The sequence below is a fragment of the Festucalex cinctus genome, chromosome 9 (assembly GCF_051991245.1).
Source record: "Festucalex cinctus isolate MCC-2025b chromosome 9, RoL_Fcin_1.0, whole genome shotgun sequence".
NCBI classification, from domain to species: domain Eukaryota; kingdom Metazoa; phylum Chordata; class Actinopteri; order Syngnathiformes; family Syngnathidae; genus Festucalex; species Festucalex cinctus.
In genome coordinates this window covers 17,712,409-17,734,390 of record NC_135419.1, presented here as the reverse complement: position 1 = coordinate 17,734,390, position 21,982 = coordinate 17,712,409, and the positions used below count along the sequence as shown (strand labels likewise).

At 38.7% G+C, this 21,982-nt stretch overlaps 1 protein-coding gene across 2 annotated transcripts in view; it reads right to left on the bottom strand.

Annotated features, from left to right (window-relative positions):
• Positions 1-21,982, bottom strand: part of slit3 (slit homolog 3 (Drosophila)) — a 275,614-nt gene that overhangs the window by 82,967 nt on the left and 170,665 nt on the right. For both annotated transcript variants that reach the window (XM_077532803.1, XM_077532804.1), the window contains 5 exons: positions 16,270-16,341; positions 11,744-11,907; positions 9,783-9,927; positions 3,477-3,548; positions 2,462-2,533 (listed from right to left, as the gene is read on the bottom strand). In XM_077532803.1, coding sequence (XP_077388929.1) covers positions 2,462-2,533; positions 3,477-3,548; positions 9,783-9,927; positions 11,744-11,907; positions 16,270-16,341 — 525 coding nt within the window. The remainder of the gene's footprint in view (positions 1-2,461; positions 2,534-3,476; positions 3,549-9,782; positions 9,928-11,743; positions 11,908-16,269; positions 16,342-21,982) is intronic.

Here is a 21,982-nt window from a genome sequence, read left to right as displayed (position 1 = left end):
AGTAGAAAAGGTAAGAGTGAGACAGGTGGAATATATGTGTCGAGGAAGACGTAAGTTTAATGTAACTTGGCGCTTTGTGCATGAATAAAATGAGCACGAACAGACCCTCATCATGGAAAATACAAGAAGTCTCATTCTCAGTGACTTTTACCGGTATGTTATTTTTAAGCAGCCCTGTTAGTGCTGTGTTACTACCGTATTGCTGCTGTTTTACTGCCGCGTCACAGGCACTGTTTGGAAAGAAAAGCGATATTATTAAACCTTTGAAAACTCTTTCTGTGTACCGTCTTTCTTTGTGTAAATATCTCATGTTTCAATGTGGGCACATGCGGCTTATAGTCAGGTGCGGCTTATGTATGGACAAAATGCCTTTAGAAATGTACTGGGTGCGGCTTATAATCAGGTGCAGCTTATAGTCCGGAAATTACGGTAGTTCCCTGAGATCAAAATGGTTTTAGCTTTACCTTTTATAAGCCGTCACATTTTGAAAAAAGGCTGATATTCGCCAAAAGGCCCAATATCAGTCTATCCTTATACAACATACAGTACAAGAACAATGTTCAACATTTTCTTGAATTGTAAGTACCGGTAACTGTAAATTATATACAGTAAAAAAATGCAAAAATTCTGTAGTATTTAGGATTTTTATAGTATTTATGCAGCAAAAATTGCAAAAAAAATTACAGTAATATAAGATTTTTATAGTAATTAAAGATTTTACAATAATTAGCCAGCAACTTTTTTTTTGCCTGTTATTTATTGTAAATTCTACAGTCAATTCTTTGACATTGTACTAGCTAGCTTGTAGAGGAACTTAATGTAACTAGATCAGATTGATGAATGAATGCATACACAATGAAATCAGTTAGATTAGTTTCAATTCAATATTAACACCTAGTTTGTCTTAAATATTTGGAATACTTCCTCACTGCGGCCATTGTTGAATCTCGTTTGATGATCCAAATCCGAGGTTGATGTGGCGTGCTCTATTTCTGCCGCACACGCGACCATTCACTCCACCCGAGTGATTTCAATTTTTGTCCCATCACGCCTCAGCTCACCTGCGCTGACAGAGGCCACGTCTTAATGTCTCGATGTGTGTGCGTGCGCGCGCGTCACTCTTAACACTCAGCACAGGGTTCACCTTGCCCGCCCTTTCTTGTCCGTCTGTCCGTCTCGTTTTCACGCTGCGGATTGATTCAAATTAAACTGTCCTTCATGTTCTTATCGCGCTCGGCCCTCTTAGAGACACGCAAACAACACACACGCTGGGTGATTACACGCACAAACCAGGCCACACAAATCTGCATGTGCGTGCGTGCGTGTGTGTGTGTCTCCCTCTTCGTCTTTGGGTGTCAGCCACAATTTTTGGATTTGCTAAATGAGTGGAAATGCCAATTACGTTAGCAAGTGACTGCGCATTCGGTACTTGGACCTTCAGTGGGGACTTACCTGACTTAATCTACCTGGAAATCTGTCACGACGCAATGATAGAAACCATATATACTATATAAAAACATACAATCAATAACATTTATCAAATAATATAACACAAACGGAAAAAGGTTAACTATGGACCACCTAATAGGGGGGAGAAAATGAACTTTTTTTTGACCTAACGAAAACTTCCTTGTCTCATGAGAAAGTTATGAGAAACTTTCTGGTTAGGATGAGAAAGGCCTTTATTTTCAAGCAGTACCTTATTTAGTAGACTACAAGAGCTCAGACGTTTTAAATGTCTCTTAGACGCAAATAAAGCTGCAATCTCCTAATACTAAAGTCCCGGTTGAAAATATAATGAAGAGAAAGTTTCTTGTCCTAATGAGAAACATATTTTCATTTATTTTTTCACCCCTTGTCACTTCAGGGGCTTCTTATTGAACTGCAAACTTTTTTTTTTTTTAATGAATTTATTTTTTATTATATATTTAATATATATATATATATATATTATAAACATTTTTAAATAAATAAATTTATTAAATGAGGCTATGGCTCCTTACCTCATATCAACATAGCGCCTTGGCCCCAAGATGCCACATGTTTGCAAAAATTGTACAGATGTGTTTTGCTCGCCAACTTTGGCCTGCTCCAACCAACCAATCCGAGGACAAATTAATGCTGACATCATTGTGAAAATGAAATATTGTGTAAGGTGAATTTGGAATCTGATTGGACATCGCTAACTTAGTTTAAGTTATTGACTGTGAAGGTGCCCGGGCAGACTAGATTGGCATGGCAACAACAAAGGCTGGAATCTTATTGGACAAAAATAAATAAATAAATAAATAAATAAATAAATACATAATAAAGAAATCTACCATTCATGTACAAATAATGAAAGAGCAAAATAAATACAATTCCATGGACAAATAATAGAATGAATGTTGTAAATGTAATGCTTTTGTTCAGTCAAGGCCTTGCTAGCCCCGACTTTGCCGGTTGCGTGCCGGACACTTACAGTGAGGTGAGAGAGCGGAGGCCGCTGAAGGCATCGGCGGCGATGTCGGAAATCTGGTTCTTACTCAAGTCTCTGCGGGAGGAAAAGCGGGAGAAGGGGGAGTTGGTACATTCGTGATACAGATGTCCTAGAACTGTCGGCGACAGCATACATCAGCGGAGGTCAAGGGAAGGCGAAAACGAGGAAGTAGGTGTTAAGTAAATGAGGTGGCGGGTGATGGACAGGCAGATGGGATGAAACGTGACGGACAGAGAAAAAAAGAGCGCGAGAGCAAAATGCCGACGCGGCGGCATGTTAAGTGCGCGTCGTTCGCATCCATGAAGCCGGATTTATTACGGGAGCCTCCCCACGCTGGAGGATGATTGGGCGGCTGAGCGATGACCTCACGTCCTTGCAACTTGTCAGTTGGAATGCTATCGGCGGATATTAGCATGAGGGAGGAAGACACCAGATGTGGGCAAAAGTATTTGGACAGGAAGAATGGAAGAATTACTTGTGCTTGGTTCTGATATATGACATTTTGATTAATATTACATTTTTGGAATATGAGCATTGAAGCAAAATCCAGCCATTTTTATCCATCTCAGGGGGCGGCCATTTTGCCACTTGCTGTTGACTGAAGATGATATCACAGTTGCTCAGGGCTCAGGCAACAACCAATCAGAGCTCACCTGTTTTCTGAAGCTGCACTGTGATTAGTTGCTACCTGAAACCTGAGCAACTGTGATGTTATTTTCATGAGATAGCAAGTGGCAAAATGGCCGCATTCTGATACTGATAAAAACTGCTAGATTTTGCTGCTTAATTCACATTCCACTCAGAATATTAACCAGGATACCATATTTAGACTAGTGGGGCTGCATAGAACATGTTATTGTCAAATTTTTTTTTTAAATGGATTTAGAATTTGGTCGCTTTAGTTGGCTAATTTTGTTCACAGTTTACATGACAATTTCGTCTAAAGTCGAAGACGATTTTCAACAAAGATTTCTCAATCCAGTGTGGAAAGACTTACATCCTCTTGAGCTTCTTGTAGGAAGAAAAGGCTCCAGGCGGGACACTTTTGATCAAGTTCTGCTCTAATCGACTGGAAAGACAAAGAAGAGTGAGACAACATTAAATCTTGGGTTAGGTTTTTTGCAGAGGACAAAGAATATATTCCTGTAAATGCTGTCACATTGTCTGTCTGCTGACATCTGACACATCAATCAGGGGTGTCCAAACTTTTCCCTTTGAGGGCCGCATACGTACTATAATTATTTTAGTGGCTTTTTAGTTATTTTTCAACAAGACAAAACAGTTTGGGATTTTTCATGATTTTGTATCCCACTATAGATCTGCCCTGAGCCAACCTGCACAAGTTATAAAGCAGTGTTTACTTGAGGATTTTAGCTAATCCTTCATGTGATATTTTCACAAATCAGACCTCGACAGCTGAACATGGAGGAAAACATTTTTGCTTCTGGAGCAGAATTATCCATCCATCCATCCATTTTCTTGACCGCTTATTCCTCACAAGAGTCGCGGGGGGTGCTGGAGCCTATCTCAGCTGGCTCTGGGCAGTAGGCGGGGGACACCCTCGACTGGTTGCCAGCCAAATGCAGGGCACACAGAGACGAACAAGCATCCACACACAAGCACACCTAGGGACAATTCGGAGCATCCAATCAACCTGCCATGCGTGTCTTCGGAATGTGGGAGGAGACCGGAGTACCCGGAGAAGACCCACGCGGGCACGGGGAGAACATGCAAACTCCACCCAGGAAGGCCGAACCCGAGTCCTCAGAACTGGGAGGCGGACATGCTAACCACTCATTCACAGTGCTGTCCTGTATTATCTAACTCTATTAATTAAATTACAAAGGGAAATATTTCTGTTTTAATTTTAATGAGTTTATTTGCAGATCTAGAAAAGTTCAAATACTTTTTTGTATATGATGCTAGATGATGGACAGCGGGCCGCAAATGACATAAATTGCACCAAAAGTAGCAGATAATACTGTTTTATTTTGCAATGTTTTACCACTTATGTTGGATGTCAAACTGTGCAGATGAAAAACATTCGTACAAACACGGTTACAATGACTTATTTCCACATTGCAAAAAGCGTAATTTTAGAGTCATTGAAGTCTCTTGAATAGCCCATCAGTGTGAATTGTTTGTCGATATGAGCCTTGTGATTGGCTGTCAACCAATCCAGGTGTGGACTCCCATCCCGTTGCAAACCCAGCTGGGATAGGCGCCACCCCACTGAGGAAAAAGCAAAACGGATGTTTCGTTTCTCGCGCGAGCAGTGATCCAAACCCGGGAAACAGAAGATCATCAGTAGTTTGCGGATGGCGCGCCTCGACGATAACGATGCTAGAGTTGGCACGCTGCGTAATTCATGTGTCACTGGCAGCCCTACGCTGCTTAATATTCCTTTTCCAAATACAATTGGTTGCAAAAATAAAGCATTTCGCACGCCACTTTCTCAAGCCAAGGGCCAAATGGGAATGTACTACATCTTTTTTTTTTTTTTTCTCTCTCCAGCTCTCTTTGCAAAGACTGATTACTCTGGCAGCATTACCGCATGGCTACGTTTGGGAAAATACATTGTGGTCGAGTCGCATCCAGCTCATGTATTCTTAATGCTCGCTCGTTTGGAGGACATGAAGATGGAGGATGAAGTGGTGGAGGGTGGGGGGTGGGGGGTGGGACCTGTGGATGTGGAGAGGAGGCAAGGCCAGGACCAGGGTCAGCCGTCACCATGATGGATGGCTTCTTACCAAGACCCGCTTATCCTCCTACTCTTTAACCCGCACTCTGTTCTGTTCTTGACCTCTGCGCCTTTCGCATCCATCCGTCCGTGCCGACATGTTTGCCATTATGCTCCAAGGTAAAGAACAGATGCAGTGCCTCGTTGTTTCATTTGACAAGGAAAACATCAATAACTAATGAATTGCCCAGGGTTTTATATCAACAGCTGTCTTTCATGTACATATTCATGTATACAACAGCAGACATGCTACCCAAGGCATATCTACTTATCAAGGTGGAAAAAAACAAAACAAATGATGTAGGCTAATATATAGAAAAAAAGTCTACACACCGCTGTTGAAATGCCAGGTTAATATTTGTAACTGTGATGGGATGGAGTTCAGAATTTACTAATTACATTCAAACTCCTTTTAATGGGAGTCAGCATACGCTTGCCACACTTTGAATTGCCCCTGATTAACCCCAGTTGAATTTCAGTTGTTCTAGTAGGCTTTCCTTGACATCTCTTTTTGTTCTCTAGCAGAAATGTGGCATGATTTTTTTACAGATATTCCAGAAATGGACAGTATACATTTCAATTGATTTTGCTAACAAATATTTTTTTTGTATGTTGTTTATTTATTTATTTATTTATTTATTTATTTATTTATTCACTTCTTATTTAATTTACTGATGTAAAATGTATTTACTTGTAAACAAAAAAAACTTGTATACTCACTTAAAATGTTTGATTTGTTCTTGTTTTTGTTACCTTATTCTTTACTGCACAACCGATTTCTGTTTCATGTACAGCTCTTTGTATACAGGAATGCCTGTTTTAAAGCGCTTTATAAATAAAGTTGAGTTGAGTATATGTTGGCTTATGTGGCCACATTAGTCGAAAAACATTATTCTGATTAAAATGGTATTTGTGGAATCTGAATGACGCAGCAAAATCCACCCGTTGTTGTCCCTCTCAGGGGGCGGCCATTTTGCCGCCTGCTTGCGACTACAAATGACATCACAGTTCCTCAGGGTTCAGCTAATAACAGACCCGTCACCAGAAATAAATTGTGGGGGGGGGGGCATTACCTTTTTTTGGGGGGGCACACTTCATCAACCTAAATCTAATGTTCATCAGGTTGAACAGCGGCATTGTGACAACTGCAAAAGTGCTCAGAAATATTTTCTGTAATTTAAAAGCGGAAATCTGAAATCTAAAAGACAAACTGAAAAAAATGTGTAGTTCATTTTGCATTTATTCAACTCAAAAGTTCAATTGAAACAAATCCACTCTTCACTTCTGTAAACAACTATGTCCGAATGAATGACTCTGTGACCCAGCCCCTTCTATCTGGAATTGGCTAGCAGTTGCCTTCATTTGCGTGTTGGATTAGGGCTGTACGATATGGACCCAATTTCCTTTCATTTTTGACAGACATCTCTATTCTTTGATCTTTGACTCAGCATGAGACTTCACATCATTTTACTTTTTTTATGGTGCCTTCTGTATTTTGTGTTATTTTATTTCTATACTTATACAGATTTCTTTTTTAGTATTAATTTTATTTGCGTGTATACTTATCTACTTATATTTACTCTAATTAATTTTATTTTGTGTTATTTTATTTCACTTGTGTCTACTAAAAGACTCATTTCTATTCCATGCACAGCACTTTGTATGCAGCAATGGCTGTTTTAAAGTGATTTAGAAATAAGGTTGAGTTATGTCGATGATATACAGAAACAAAATATGGGTTCAGTGAAAAACTAAGCAGAATATCAATCCAAAAGGATGTGTAAAGTGCTGTTTTTTTAATTAGAACTTAGTGACAGTCATCAACATGAACAAACTTGGCAATAAAAAAGAGAATTCAACTCACATTGTACTGCAACTGCTTTAGTGATAAATAATTTTATGCTCCTTAGTTGTTGTTGTGTATGTGTGACTTCTTGGGTCTGTTAAAAGCATACTGTGTATTGCTACAATTCATCCGTGCTGTGTGGCTTGACTAATTAAAATAAAAGTTTGACACTCACTTGTAAACGTAACCAGTGGACTCAGGATTCCCATTGATGTCAACTGTGTCATCCTGGATCGAGGTTTGGCGTTTGGTGGCTCCCATTAAAGCGGCACGACGTGCTCACTGCTCAGTCTTTGTCCCAGCGCCAGCCGGCAAATGCGCACTATCTATCCGGAAGTAGATTTGGCTAAGGCACGTCTGCAGAGCGCGCGTCATCCCCCCCACCCCACCCCATCGCTCCTGATCCTGATTGTCATTGGCTCGCTTAGTTGTCAATCACAGCCAAACTTGAAAGGAGGTATGTGGTTGGCTGGCACGCCATGCTTTACTTGAACCCGAAAGCGCAAGTTTACGTGACTGATAGGACGAATAGTTGGTGAGTCATCTTGCTAGGGCGGGCACGGCTGACTGACAGGGCGGGCACGGACCCCCAAGGCCCGCCCATGGCGACGGGACCGGGTAATAATAATCAATCACAGCTCACCTGTTTTCTGAGTTTAGTCATGTGACATTCGCAAGCTGAGCCGAAATACGCCCGAGTAACTGTAATGTCATTTTTGACAGCAAGTGGCAAAATGGCCGCCCCGCCACTTTAAGAAGTTTTCTGTCCCGGTATTGGGCTTTAATTTCCGGTAAAAAAAACAAAAACAAAAAACAAAGAAAACAAACACACACATTTTAGGGGGCTCCAGAACTTGACTTGCTCCTCCCACTTATTTTGTATCTCCATTACTGTAGGCATTACTGTCAACCTGTGACAACTAATTCAAACAAGAGCATCGACATTATTAAATGAAGTGCAGATATTGATAAGGGCAATGTACAAGTGCCAGTTATTAAACAAAATCTTCCCTTGCGCGAGGCGACAAGGTTGAGACAAAGACACTTGGAGGCTTAACACGATAGGACACATTACAGGGAAGTCACTTTACAGGCACAATGGAAAAACAAATCAATAAGGCTGAGGTGACGATTTGACGATGATTGAAACACGGAGGACATTTGACTTGTGCGTACTTGTGCGTGTGCACACACACTCACGCAACACACACACATTTGGCTGCGATCCATACTGCCAAGCATGCAGAAATTTGACATTGAGCCAACTGAAAGATGCACAAGTCAACCAAAATGCAGCGTAGACATTTGGTGTACGCTAACTGGCCACGACATTGGTTATGAGAGGTTTGCAAATGGGGAAAATCATTTTACATTATTTAGTAAGTTTACATAGGAAATTTTCTAAATATTCTGGAACAATTGATTAGTGAATGAATGGGAATTTGCATTCAATTTCATTTTCAATTGACTCATTCACTTGCAGTCATTATCACTGAAGCAACCGCTTTCGCTCCCAGCTGCTTTACTGGATTTTGACTGATTTTGCAAGGCCCACAGAATTGTGTGTTCTATTGCTATAAAAACATGGAACCTACCAAAAGAAAGTTTAAAGTCTCTTCTTTCATCAGGAAAAAAATAATAATTCTATCTGTTTCCAATATGCAATAGAATATAGCTAAGTTTCATCATTATTCACAAATCTGTTTAAAACAATGGGGGAAAGGAGCTCGTTGCAAAATGGCCCTGGTTGATCTCTTATACCCTGCCTCCACCAGCTGGCCGTTTTTGTAATAACTGCCATTGCTTCAAGCATTCTCTTCAGTTCAGAAGCTGCATCAAAGTCTTGTGTATGCTCTAGCATACAAAAACATAAAAAAAATGTATAAATACGTTTTTGGAAGCATGGTAATATTTAAAATAGAACATATTTATACGTTTTTGGGGGCAAATTAGTTGTGTGTTTGTTTTTTTTCAAGGCTATTTAAGTCCACTGTTTGAAATCAAACGTACAATTTTGCAAACATTTTTTCTGATTTTCATGATTCCAGATAATTTCTGTGAATTTGTGACAAAGCTATTAATTTCCATTCATTTCTTCTTTCTTTTTTTCATTGCTTGTTTGGAAACATTCATAATTTTTTTTATTTTTTTTTAGCCTCTTCCAGGCTGGTTTGCTCAACCCACTCACACTAATTTCCATTATGTGTTTTTTCTTTTTTTAATCCTCAGAATTTTGCACCTCTTAATAAGATCTAAATACCAGAGTGGCATCAAAAATTCTGCCTTAAAAAATAATGCTCAGCTTTGATGAACACTAAGCTATTCATTTATAACAATGTATTTATGATGATAGTTCACAAAATATTAGAAGAAAACCGTTCTCAGAGCATTGTCAATCAAAACTGAACTTCATTCATTATTTACCTTGTGCTTTTTTTTCTTTTGTCCATGCAGCTTTTATGTTGGATTTGGCAGGTGTTTGGAACAGATATAACACACAAGAGGACAGTGTGTTTTTTTGTGCTCTATCACCGAGTTGATGTACCGTATACGTTCGAATAAGTCTGACTTTCACTTCAACTTCATAAGTTATTTTGTGCCTTGAATACAGTTCAAATCGAGTTGAAAACACCTCCCAGCAGACTTGGACGCATGAGAACACAACTATTAGCTAAATGTCCAGTGAAGTGAAGTGAATGAAGCGCATGCATCCTTACATCTCCACGATGCCCTCCGGGAGGTTGGCGGGTATTTCGCTCAGGCTTTTGCGGCGACAGTCCACGATGTTGTTGTTGCACGTGCAGCTGGGCGGGCACACCGCCACGAGGGGCGTACACGTCCTCGACTCCACGTGGGCGGGGCCTGGAGACGCATTATTACCATTGAAAGAAGGGAATAGAAACAATATCAATATGGCCCAATTTGGATACAAAACAACTTTTGTAGTAGGAGTGTGACGTTATATCAATATCGTGATAAACTGCGATACTTTGTCTCACGATAGATTATCGATATGCCTATGTAAGTATTGTGATATTTGTAGTTAATATTCAGCCATTATAACGGCTCCATTGTTCATTACTTATTGAGCGGGCCACTAGGGGCAGCGCCTCATAAGGGTGACGGGGAAATGGATGGAAGACTTCAGGCGAAGAAGACTCATCAGCTTAGTTTTATTTATTTTTTAAATGATATATATATATATATTATTTTTATTATTATGATGATATGAATTACTGTATTCAAGATTACTATCATTATTGTTATTATTATTTATTTTTTACATTTTTATTTATTTATTATTTATGTATTTATTTTATTATATATGTGTTATTATTATTATTATTATTATTATTATTATTATTATTATTATTATTATTATTATTATTATTATTGTATTTTATTTTTTTATTTTATTGTGGATTTATTACCTGACCAATATATCGGTAATCGCGCTATCGTCATATCGTGAGATAATCTTTATCGTGAGCCTTGTATCGCATATCGTATCGTGGGGTACCCAGAGGTTGCCACCCATAATTTGGAGTGTCAGTGTAAAGCAAAACATGAATAAATGAAATGAAGAAGACGAAATGAAAGCTGATATGCGAGGAGAGTTCACATGATTTCAAAAGTTGAAAAAAAAAACAAAAAAACAAAATGTTAATGCAACGGAAGAGTAGCCAGTAGGCGGAGAGTCCTGATCGGGGGCCATGTAAGGCAGAAGCGATGAGGCTAAAGGCTAATAAAGAGAAAGCCGCCTGACAGTCTATTAGCAGCGAGCTGAATCAGACGCCTTGAAAGAGCGATAAGAAAAAAAAAAAAAAAAAAAGACTCCTTTCTTATGCCAGCCTTTTGGCTCAACGCACTCTTTTCTCTCTGCCGCCACATTAGCATAGACACCTTAATGCTGAGCTGTCCGAGCTGCGCACGATAACGCGACTCGTAATAAGCAGACAAGGACCGTGTGCATGTATTCAAGTTAGAGTTCAACTCAGCCCAGCATCATCCATTTAGGAGTATTTTCACCTCACTATGCGTAAGTATTGGGACATGACGAACACTTACAAGGTATAGTCAACAACATGCTATGGTATTTACTGGAGCTCTGCTTTAGAAATTAGAAACTGCTTATTATGTATGACGGAAACAAAGCAAAAAAAACAAAAACAAAAACAATTCATTTTCTTAGTGTTTTTTTTCTTTAGACTTTTTTTCCAAGTTTTGGTTTTTCAGAGTATTTGTTTTTGTTTAAAAAAAAAAAAAAAAATCAAAAATATGTTTTTGTTTTTCTAGAATTTTTATTTTCTTTTTCAGTTTTGTTTCGTTTTTTGCTGTTTGTTGTACTTTCCCCAAAATTTTCTGATTTTTTTTGGGGGGGGTTGTTTTTGGAGTATTTTTTTTTTCTGAAGAAAAATATCAGAACGAGAAAAATCAGACTGTTAGACTTTTTACTCAGCTTTCAGATTGTTTGTTTTTGGATTAATTTTTTTTTTCTTGCGAAAAATATTAGAACCAGGAAGAGAAAAAAAAAATAGAAAAAATAAATAAATAAAATACATTTGCGAGCATATGAAACTTCGGTCAACTGTGCGGCATATTTATTTTTAAAAGAAAAAAAAATGTATTGAAGGAGGTGTTCTTAATGTTCTGGCTGCTTACACATGCGCAAACTCACCACTGCAGACGAAATCCTTCTTCTGTACGTCGGGGACATTCAGGCCCCTCATGTGGGCAGGGGCCATGCACTGAGTGAAGGGCGCCAGGCCGCGCCTCGCTCGCAGCCAATCGGAGAGCCAGGACAGGTGACAGTCGCACTGAAGGTTGTTGGAGTGCAGACGCCTGCAGATGAGCAAATTCCAAGAAACCACATTCATTTTTCATAATCCAGCTGTAAATGTACTACAAATATCAAGCATTTTTCTGTAACCTCGCAGAAACAAGACAAATGTATGATTTTCCAATTAATAGCTCGCGCCATGCGCAACTACCGTTGATATGAGCCAATCACGTGGCTTGTCGTCTAAGTGCCACTTAGGCCACTAAATCCTGCGCAAAACGACCTCCCGGCCAGCTAATGTTCAGTGTTGGCTGCATTAAGGGATTTTCTTTTTTTTCTCTCCCCACAAAGCTGAGAGACTCCGCGGGCGGGCGGACACCTTAAGAGTCACGAGGGGGGAAGGATTGTGGATGGGGGGTGCGGCAAAATGGCAGGATGTCTTGTCAGCGTATTATATGCCAGGCCGGGATATCTGGCCTTTCACAAGACGGGCCTCCCTTTGTAATAAAGGCGAGGAGCAACAAATCCGGTTATGGAACAGAGATGGGCTTCATTGACGTGAGCAGCGGGGGGGCAGTGGCTTTTAATACCGCGCTCGCATTATAAATCCAGTTTATAGTCAAACCCCTGCTAGCAGATAGCCGCGTCTCGGCCCACCCCCGGCTCCAGCCTTAATTACTGACAAGTAGGATTCAAACACGGGGCACAATGTGATGTGTGCGTGTGTGATGCTTGCGTGGTGTCTACTGGATTTGCGGGGACTTGATTGGCTTTATCGTACTCACAAGTTTGTGAGAGCCAAGGTCTTCATGTGGGTGCGTGTGCGACACTTTATCATTTTTGGCTATTTGGTGAGTGTGTGCGCACACGCCTGTGTCCTCGAGCCACAAGGGCACTTTTTTTTTTTATCACTGTTAAATATGCATTTAGTGAATGTTGTTAATTTGAATTATAAAATGAGATGTCAAGAGGTGACTGCAAAAAGATAAAAATGTGACTTATAGTCACAATACGCAACAGCTTTTCCTTAAAGCAGTGCTTCAATTATTATTTTTTTGTTACACCCCCCAGGAAGACAAACATATTTTGCAAACTCGCCACCATGATTAGTGCTGTCACTATCGAAGTGATTGGTGGTTATTTTGTACTTCATATCCGCCTGACTACCAGCAATTCAAATTTGTCCTCTGTAGTGGACCTTTTTCAACCAGAATATCTCCCACCCAATGCATATGATTGAATTAACTCATTTTGTGCTCTATAGAGGACATTCAGAGCTTTCCAATGATACCAAATGCGTAGGGGTGGGCTTTGCTACCTTTGACTGCATCATAAAAGAAAATGGCTTCCCTCAGCGCAAACACTTTTTAGGGAAGAGGTGGTAAGTGTATAACACTTTTTATTTAACAAATTAAGGCTTTAAATGTTGTAAGGATGTTTTCTATAAGACTCTTAAGTACATATTAAAGTACTGTTTGAATTATTTTGACTGTATTTGAGCCTAGCATTTAAGTTAAAAAAAATGTCCTGTGTAGTGGACACATCATAGCAATAAAAACTTTTTTTTTTTTTTCAAAAAATTTCTTATGCAGTATAACAATTACTTCACAAAGATTGGGGAATATCAAAATAAACATGATTGGACAATATTTTTTTTTCCTGGTAGTCAGGAAGATAAAAAGGTGGATTGATTTTGCACTGTGTTACTGATTCATTTTGTTTGTTTGCAAATGTCTTATTTTGATGAAACACTGAAGATAATCATTTTTCTTTTATCGAGGACTACAGAAATCAGTGAACAACTACTGTTGACATGCTGAAATCAGAGGATTTGGATAAACAAGTACTTGATTATTAAAATAGTTGTGGGTTAATTTGATAATCAATTACTTGTTGATTAATGGATTAATTTTCACAGCACTCCTATCAATAGTACACATCTCATTGCGCCGTTCTGACAATGAGAACGCCACTGCCACCTACTGTAGTGGATGTGCAATTACACTTCTTCATAGTTTAATTTTACAAAACAACACATTGGACCAGTCAGGACATCATTAGCACCAATGCTAACTCCGATGCTCAATCCACAGATTTATTTATTTGTTGGTTGTAACATGAGCCACAAATTCTTCTTACCTCCAAAGTAATACATGACAAGCCAAGACTCCTTGGCGGAGGTAATGACTAGACAAGACAAGACAAATTGGAGTCTTGCCATGCAAACGGCGATGAGGCAGTCAGTCACGTCGTCCGTCTGTCCGTCCGTCCGTGTGTCGGCTTTGACAGACAACAGAAGCGGGGGCCTTCTGATTAAAAGATATTGGATATTGGTGATTCGCCGCTCAATCTGACGCCAACTTGTAGCCGCGCCGCAGCCCCGAAATCCAATTTTGCGCGGCTGATTTGGAGCGGCGGGACGAGCGTGCACACACACGCACAAGAGCATTTTGTGATTGGCTGGGAGATGGGAGCTGCCATTCAAATTTGAGCAGAGAAATGGTCATAAAGCAGAAGTGGATTTGGGGACTCTCTACCATGTTCTGTGAGTTCTTCTACAATCAATGTTGGAGAGGAAAAAAAAACAAAAAAACTCATCCTTTCTACTTTATACAAAGTACTACTCCATGGTCGCTGAAATTGAAAAAAAAAATGATCAAGTAAATATTATAAGGCCAACAAATTGGTCACAATAACAATGAAAATACTGATTGATTTGATTTTTTTTTTCTCTTGATGTCTGTGTTGATTCTCATTCAGCAGTTTACAGGGATCAGGCCTGATTATCTGATTTATGACACACCTCAGTTTGTTTATTGTTACTTCGATAGATACCTTTCAGTTAAGTTAAGCGCAATCATTCGTAAAAATGAAGAAAAGCAATGTACCTAAACATCTACCCTGTGGCACTCCACAATCTATTGATTGAACTGTGACAAACCTGATTTCATGGCACACCTCAGTTTGTCTATTGTTACTTCTATAGATTGCGTTACGTGCAATCATTAGTAAAAATGGAGAAAACCAATGTACCTAAACATTTTCCCTGTGGCACTCCACAATCTTTTGATTGAACTGTGACAAACCTGATTTATGACACGCCTCTGTCTATTGTTACTTCTTGGCTTGCTTTAAGTTAAATGCAATTATTAGTAAAAATGGAGAAAAGCAATATACCTAAACATCTACTCTGTGGTACTCCACAATCTATTGATTGAACTGTGACAAACATGATTTATGACACACCTCAGTTTGTCTATTGTTACTTCGATAGATTCCTTTCAGTGAAGCGCAATCATTTGCAAAAATGGAGAAAAACAATGGACCTAAACATCTACCCTGTGGCATTCCACAATCTATTGGTTGCATTGTGACAAACCTGGTTTATGACACACCTCAGTTTGCCTATTGTTACTTCTGTAGATTGCTTTAAGTGCAATCATGAGCAAAAATGGAGAAAAGCAATGTACCTAAACATCTACCCTGTGGCACTCCATAATCTATTAATTGAACTGTCACATAACTGATTTATGGCACACCTCAATTTGTCTGTTGGTACTTCAAAAGATTGCTTTCAGTTAAGTGCAATCATGAGTAAAAATGGAGAAAAGCAATGTACCTAAACATCTACCCTGTGGCACACCACAATCTATTGCTTGAACTGTGACAAACTTGCATGAAATAAAATTAAATAGATTGTTTTGAGTTTCTGCGATTGGCTGGCAACAAGTCCAGGGTGTCCCCCGCCTACTGCCCAGAGCCAGCTGAGATGGGCGCCAGCACCCCCCGCGACCCTTGTGATGAATAAGCGGTCAAGAAAATGGATGGATGGATGGATGGATGGATGGATGGATGGATGGATGTTTTGAGTTTGTCAAATAGATCTCGAGCCATGAAATTGCATTATTACTGTGACCATAACAATCCAAATTACGTATCAAAAATGTCATTCCCAGATTGACTCAAAACAGGCAGTAAGCGCACATATAGTCATAGTGGAATAGGAGCAAATTGCACCCGTTTTTATCCATCTGAAAGGGCGGCCATTTTGCCTTGCAGTGCCACCTGCTGTCGACTAAAAATGACATCGCAGTGTCTAATTGCTCAGCTTTGCTAACGTCACATGACCAAATGCAGAAAACGGTCCGAGTGCCAACTCATTTGTTGAATTTGTGTTTTTTTCCCCAGCAAATTAAAAACAAAAACTTAGTCATGTAGCGATTAGCTATTAGCTAACGAGCACAATGATGATATAACTATTAGCAGTCTTGTGAATGACATTGAATAATGGGTGGAAAACCTGCTCGGACAAACTTCCGCCATATCTGAACTCAAATGAGCGACTCAAAATGTTTTTGTGTGCGTCATCACCGACATTGCCATCACTCGCACATGCACCTGACACGTGTGTGCGTTGTACTCACAGCGTCCGCAACTTGGGCATGTGGTTGAAGCTGGACAGCGGGATGAGGGTAATATTGTTGTTGTTGAGAGTGCTGCACACAGAAAGAGAGAGCGAGCGAGCGAGAGAGAGCGAGAGAGGAAAAACAGATTCATTAGCCGAGTTCCAGGAAGCGTGCGCTGATGCACATCACAATAAATGTCATGACGAGCGCGACCCGGGCAAAACATACAAAATAATCTTCACAGCAAAGTGCCGCCTTCTTCCAAAGCGGCAATTTCAATGCGCATTTCCACAACAACACAATATACTTACTCGCATTTGATTTTCAAACATCACAAATGTGCATGTTGTGCGAAAAATTCCAATGACAAACAGAATGCAAAGTATTAGGCACAAAGCAAACAGATATTTGAATCAGAAATTTGTTGTTCTCGTAATAGCATGACTTTCATCTTAAAAATGTACTCTTTTTTTTTTTAATCTAATCTTTTTTTATGAAAAAACCCCCAAACTTTTTTCTTGTAACATTACACCTTAAATTGAAAACATATAACTTATGTAGAAAAGATATAATTTTCTGTAAAATTCTCATAAAATTGAATTATATGTGGATTTTCTGTAAAACTTCTTTTCTTGCCAAGATACATGAATTTTGAAAACGTATGACTTATCTATAACATATACAATTTATTTTCTAGAAAATATGCAACTTTATTCTTGTAATATTTACAACTTTTGTCTTATAAATACTTTAATCATAAAAATAGAACTTTTGGTCTTGAAAATGTTTTTCTTCAAATTGTACATTTTTTTCTTGAAAATCCACACCTTTTTTGCTTTAAAAAAAAAATATTCGTGATTTAAAAAAAAAAATATATATATATATATATATATATATATATATATATATATATATATATATATATATATATATATATATATATATATATATATGTAAACTTTTTTTCTTGACACAATATAAATCTTGAAAATGAAAGATTGTTTATCTATGAAATACATAATTTATTTTCTGGAAAATATACAATTTATTTATCATATTTATTCTCGAAATATGATGCCTTCAAACGCAAAAATTCACGACTTTTTTTTCTTAAAATATACACCTTTTTTACATGAAACTATACATATACTATACACTATATTATACTATACATTTAATTTAAACCTTGAAAATGGCGGATTATTTTATTTAGGAAATTATCAACTCATTTTCTGGAACGTATACAACTTTATTCTTGCAACCGAGATCAGGATCAGATGTTGATAAAATGACTGTTTTGGAAAATAAGCCTCTTTTATTAGTCGAGTCTTATTGGCATGCTTTTGCGATGTCGATAAAGTGATCAAGATAAAATTCTTTTAGTTTGAGTCTCCATTTTTATTTGTGCACTACACAGGTTGACTCGAAGCACAACATAAACTCGAGAAATATATGTGCAATTCTCTTTGAATGATGACAGATATATTCCCCTCGCTTTGACTTTATTCTTTCGTGTAACGCCAGCATGTCGCTATAAATGCAAAGCCGACTGTCATCACAGCCAAACGCGCACTCGTGGCTCCACAAACGCTAACGCTATTGATTTTTCACCAGTTTTCATGCCTGGAAATAAAGTTAGACAACAAGAGAAAGTGGAGGAAGCGATGCAAAGACATAAAAACGGATCCATCAAAGCAACTCAGTGGGGACCAAGAGGATTTTTTTTTCTCCTTTTCAAGGCACTGAAAGCTCATAAGAAAGCCTTTTTACAACACAACACTCACGGGACGACCAAATGCATCCAAAAAGCACCTCGTGTATACGTGGTCGGGAAAATCACACTGCAGTGGACGAAAATATACTGTATAATGGTCATAACAACACAATTTTTTTTTTTTTGCATAGTTTAAAAAAATAAACAGTTAATATCAGCTCTGCTACATTCTACAACGAACTATTGAAAACCAGTATGTGAATTGGGCAAAACAAGAATAGTGTAATAACAATGTAATAAATGTATTATAATGTGGTAAATGCGTAAGAAACGTGTCAAAAATTTATCAGTGGCTAACCAATGAGTTTCAACATTTATTAAGTAACAAATGTGTTACACCATGTGTTGAAATATATATTAGCAGTTGCACCAATATATTTTAAAAATCATGTGTCGACATTATTGTTGTAACATGGATTTGATATTGAATGTTTTATAACATGGTCATTGTGTAACAAGTGTCACCGTCATAGGACACTTTGTGGTATTCCATGACCTAGTGTAATAAACGCGTTATAATAAATGATAAGTGGTATGTCTGATATGTGTCATGACATTATGGATTTTAACACGGTGATTGCATAATTAATGTGTTATAACATGTTGGATAATAAAAGTTTATATTCGGCCATTAGGTATAAAATGTAACATCACGATGATGATAGTAGCCTATGTGTCATGTATTAAATACTTCTATTATAACATCACCTTAGTCTAATGTAGTATTACTGTGTAATAAACGTGTATTAAGAGATTAACATATCGCAACATGGTGGTCATTGAATAATAAATGTATTATAACATCACCCTGTATTTGCATGGAGTATACAGGTAACAAATGCTTTGCCGTATATATTTTGTAATAAATGTGTTTATAACATAGTCATTAAGTCAAAATTGCTCTGCTTGTTAGTTACAAAATGAAAACCCATCTGCCCATGTTTTAAGCTAGCTATCTACTGCTAGCAAATATTTAACATTAAGTCAAAATTGCTCTTCTTGTTAGTTACAAAATGAAAACCCATCTGCCCATGTTTTAAGCTAGCTATCTACTGCTAGCAAATATTTTACAGTATGCATTTTGTAATAAATGTGTTATAACATGGTTATTAGGTCAAAATCGCTCTGTTTGTTAATTACAAAATGAAAACCCATCTGCCCATGTTTTAAGCTAGCTATCTTTTGCTAAAACTAGATGTCCACTCGTGAAAAAAAAAATGCAATTTATAAAAGTTGATGCCTTGTTTTTATTGCTATTATGCTATTTTGCATGGCAAATATTGGTCCAAGGACATGAAATGATCCAACTGCCACAATCAACGCATTCATTTGCAAATCACCGAAAGCGGCCAAAAGGTAGCAGGCAAGCACACAAACAGCCCACAGTGGTTTGTTTGAAGCTAATGTTGTCACAAGTGGTCCAAATGGACTCATTACGCGGGAGTTTCCGTGTTTACGCTAACACCCACTCATCCCCAAAATACGGCGCGCGCCGCACTGTTGATCTTACGGCTTTCTCCTTCTCTCTAATTCCCCGTCCTTCCGACTCGCTTTCCACATTCTCCCGCCCGGCGTATCCTCCGTGGCCTTGGTTGGTGGAGGGATTGAGTTTCACACTCGCTCACGTCCAAATATGCACACACATTGGTCGGCCCTGTCAGGGGTGATTCCACCCAGTCTATATAATTTAATTGTGGAATAACAATCCCCCCCCGCCCCCCTACCCTTTACTACAATTTCCCTGTCAAGTTTCCTCCCACTCGGTTTCTCCCGCCACCACTACATTTAAACGTCTCGGCCTTAATACGGTTATGACTGGACTGAATTAGTCAAAATAAACAAGCAAAGATCATTTATAGATTAAGTTTCACGTGGGCCGGCACTTAAAAATGCTCGGTTATTGCGACTGGCGCACGGATTGTTTGTGTTGTCGCAAAAAGCATTAAGTGCGACTTGTACGTGCGGTTGGCGGCGGGAAATACGCACAAGGATTTTTCTTGCTGGAAACCAAATTACGGTTGAAGTGTTTGTGTTGAATCGGCTCAGATTTTGTGTACACGAGCACATTTGAAGGGTCGGCATTGTTTAAAAAAAAAAAAAAAAAAAAAAAAAAAAAGGAAAAAGAAAATACTCAAATTGTAATATTTGTGTCAGGTTGCAGTTTGTCCGCAAAATTCCGGCGCGCAAGCCAGTGTGATTAGCTTTAGGAAACGCTACACCAAAAGAACTACCGCAAGCATCTTAACTCAGATATCATTAAACATATCGTTAGCTTAATAGCATAATTGCACAAGTCAGTTTTGAAAACCAAGATCAAAACACGATGAATTCAACAAATCCAGTTGTGGATTACCAAGACCCGAATGACTCAAAATCTACACAAACATCAAGAAACAATCGGGGTTTCTGCAGGTGTCAGCAAATCTAATTGGCTACTTTTTAACGCCGGTTTGAACGCAACCGCAAACAAAATTAATACCCACGTACATACTGCATATATACATTACTGTCAGTAATTCAAATGTTTTTAATTAACTCATTTGCTCCCAAAAACGTACAAATATGTTCTATTTTAAATGTCTTAAGTGTCCCAAAGACGTATTTATACGTTTTTGTTTTGTTTTATGCTAGAGCATACAGAATGCTTTGATGCAGCCTGAACTGCACAGAACGGTTGAAGAAATGGTAGTTATTACACAAACGGCCAGCAGGTGGCAGCAGAGCAAAGGAGCTCAACCAGGGCCATGTTGAAAAAACAAAAACATAAACGTTGACAAATAAGTTTACCTAATACAAATACGGCTGTAAATTAATTCCTTGATGAAGTAATTTATTAATATTTTCTAAAAATGTTTTTAATTAAAAATATATACAGATGCAAGGAGTGTAAAATAGTGAGTCAGATTTGTTTTGAGGCAATTATCTGCCACTAGGTGACATTAGTGTTTCATGTTGGATGTTGGTGACATGGACAGTATTTTTTGCAAATTTTCAAATTAAAAGCAAATTATTTTGAAAATGAAGGAACTTTTTGTCTATTGTACAACTTGCCCCAGTCGTCAAAACCATTTTTGTTTTTGTTTTTTATTAACATGTAACAGGCAGCGTGTATCGAACAACAGGCTCCTGCAGCAATAATGCGTCAACTCCCCGACACCCCCTTATATACACTCGGACCCGTCGCCATGGGCGGGCCTTGGGGGTCCGTGCCCGCCCTGTCAGTCAGCCGTGCCCGCCCTAGCAAGATGACTCACCAAGTATTCGTCCTATCAGTCACGTAAACTTTCGCCTTCTGTTTTAAGTAAAGCATGGCGTGCCAGCCAACCACATACCTCCTTTCAAGTTTGGCTGTGATTGACAACTAAGCGAGCCAATGACAACCAGGATCAGGAGGGATGGGGTGGGGTGGGGGGATGACGTGCGCTCTGCAGACGTGCCTTAGCCAAATCTACTTCCGGGTAGATAGTGCGCATTTGCCGGCTGGCGCTGGGACAAAGACTGAGCAGTGAGCACGTCGTGCCGCTTTAATGGGAGCCACCAAACGCCAAACCTCGATCCAGGATGACACAGTTGACATCAATGGGAATCCTGAGTCCACTGGTTACGTTTACAAGTGAGTGTCAAACTTTTATTTTAATTAGTCAAGCCACACAGCACGGATGAATTGTAGCAATACACAGTATGCGGTTAACAGACCCAAGCAGTCACACATACACAACAACAACTATGGAGCATAAAATTATTTATCACTAAAGCAGTTGCAGTATAATGTGAGTTGAATTCTCTTTTTTTATTGCCAAGTTTGTTCATGTTGATGACTGTTACTAAGTTCTAATTAAAAAAAAAAACAGCACTTTACACATCCTTTTGGATTGATATTCTGCTTAGTTTTTTACTGAACCCATATGTTGTTTCTGTATATCATCGACATAACTCAACCTTATTTCTAAATTACTT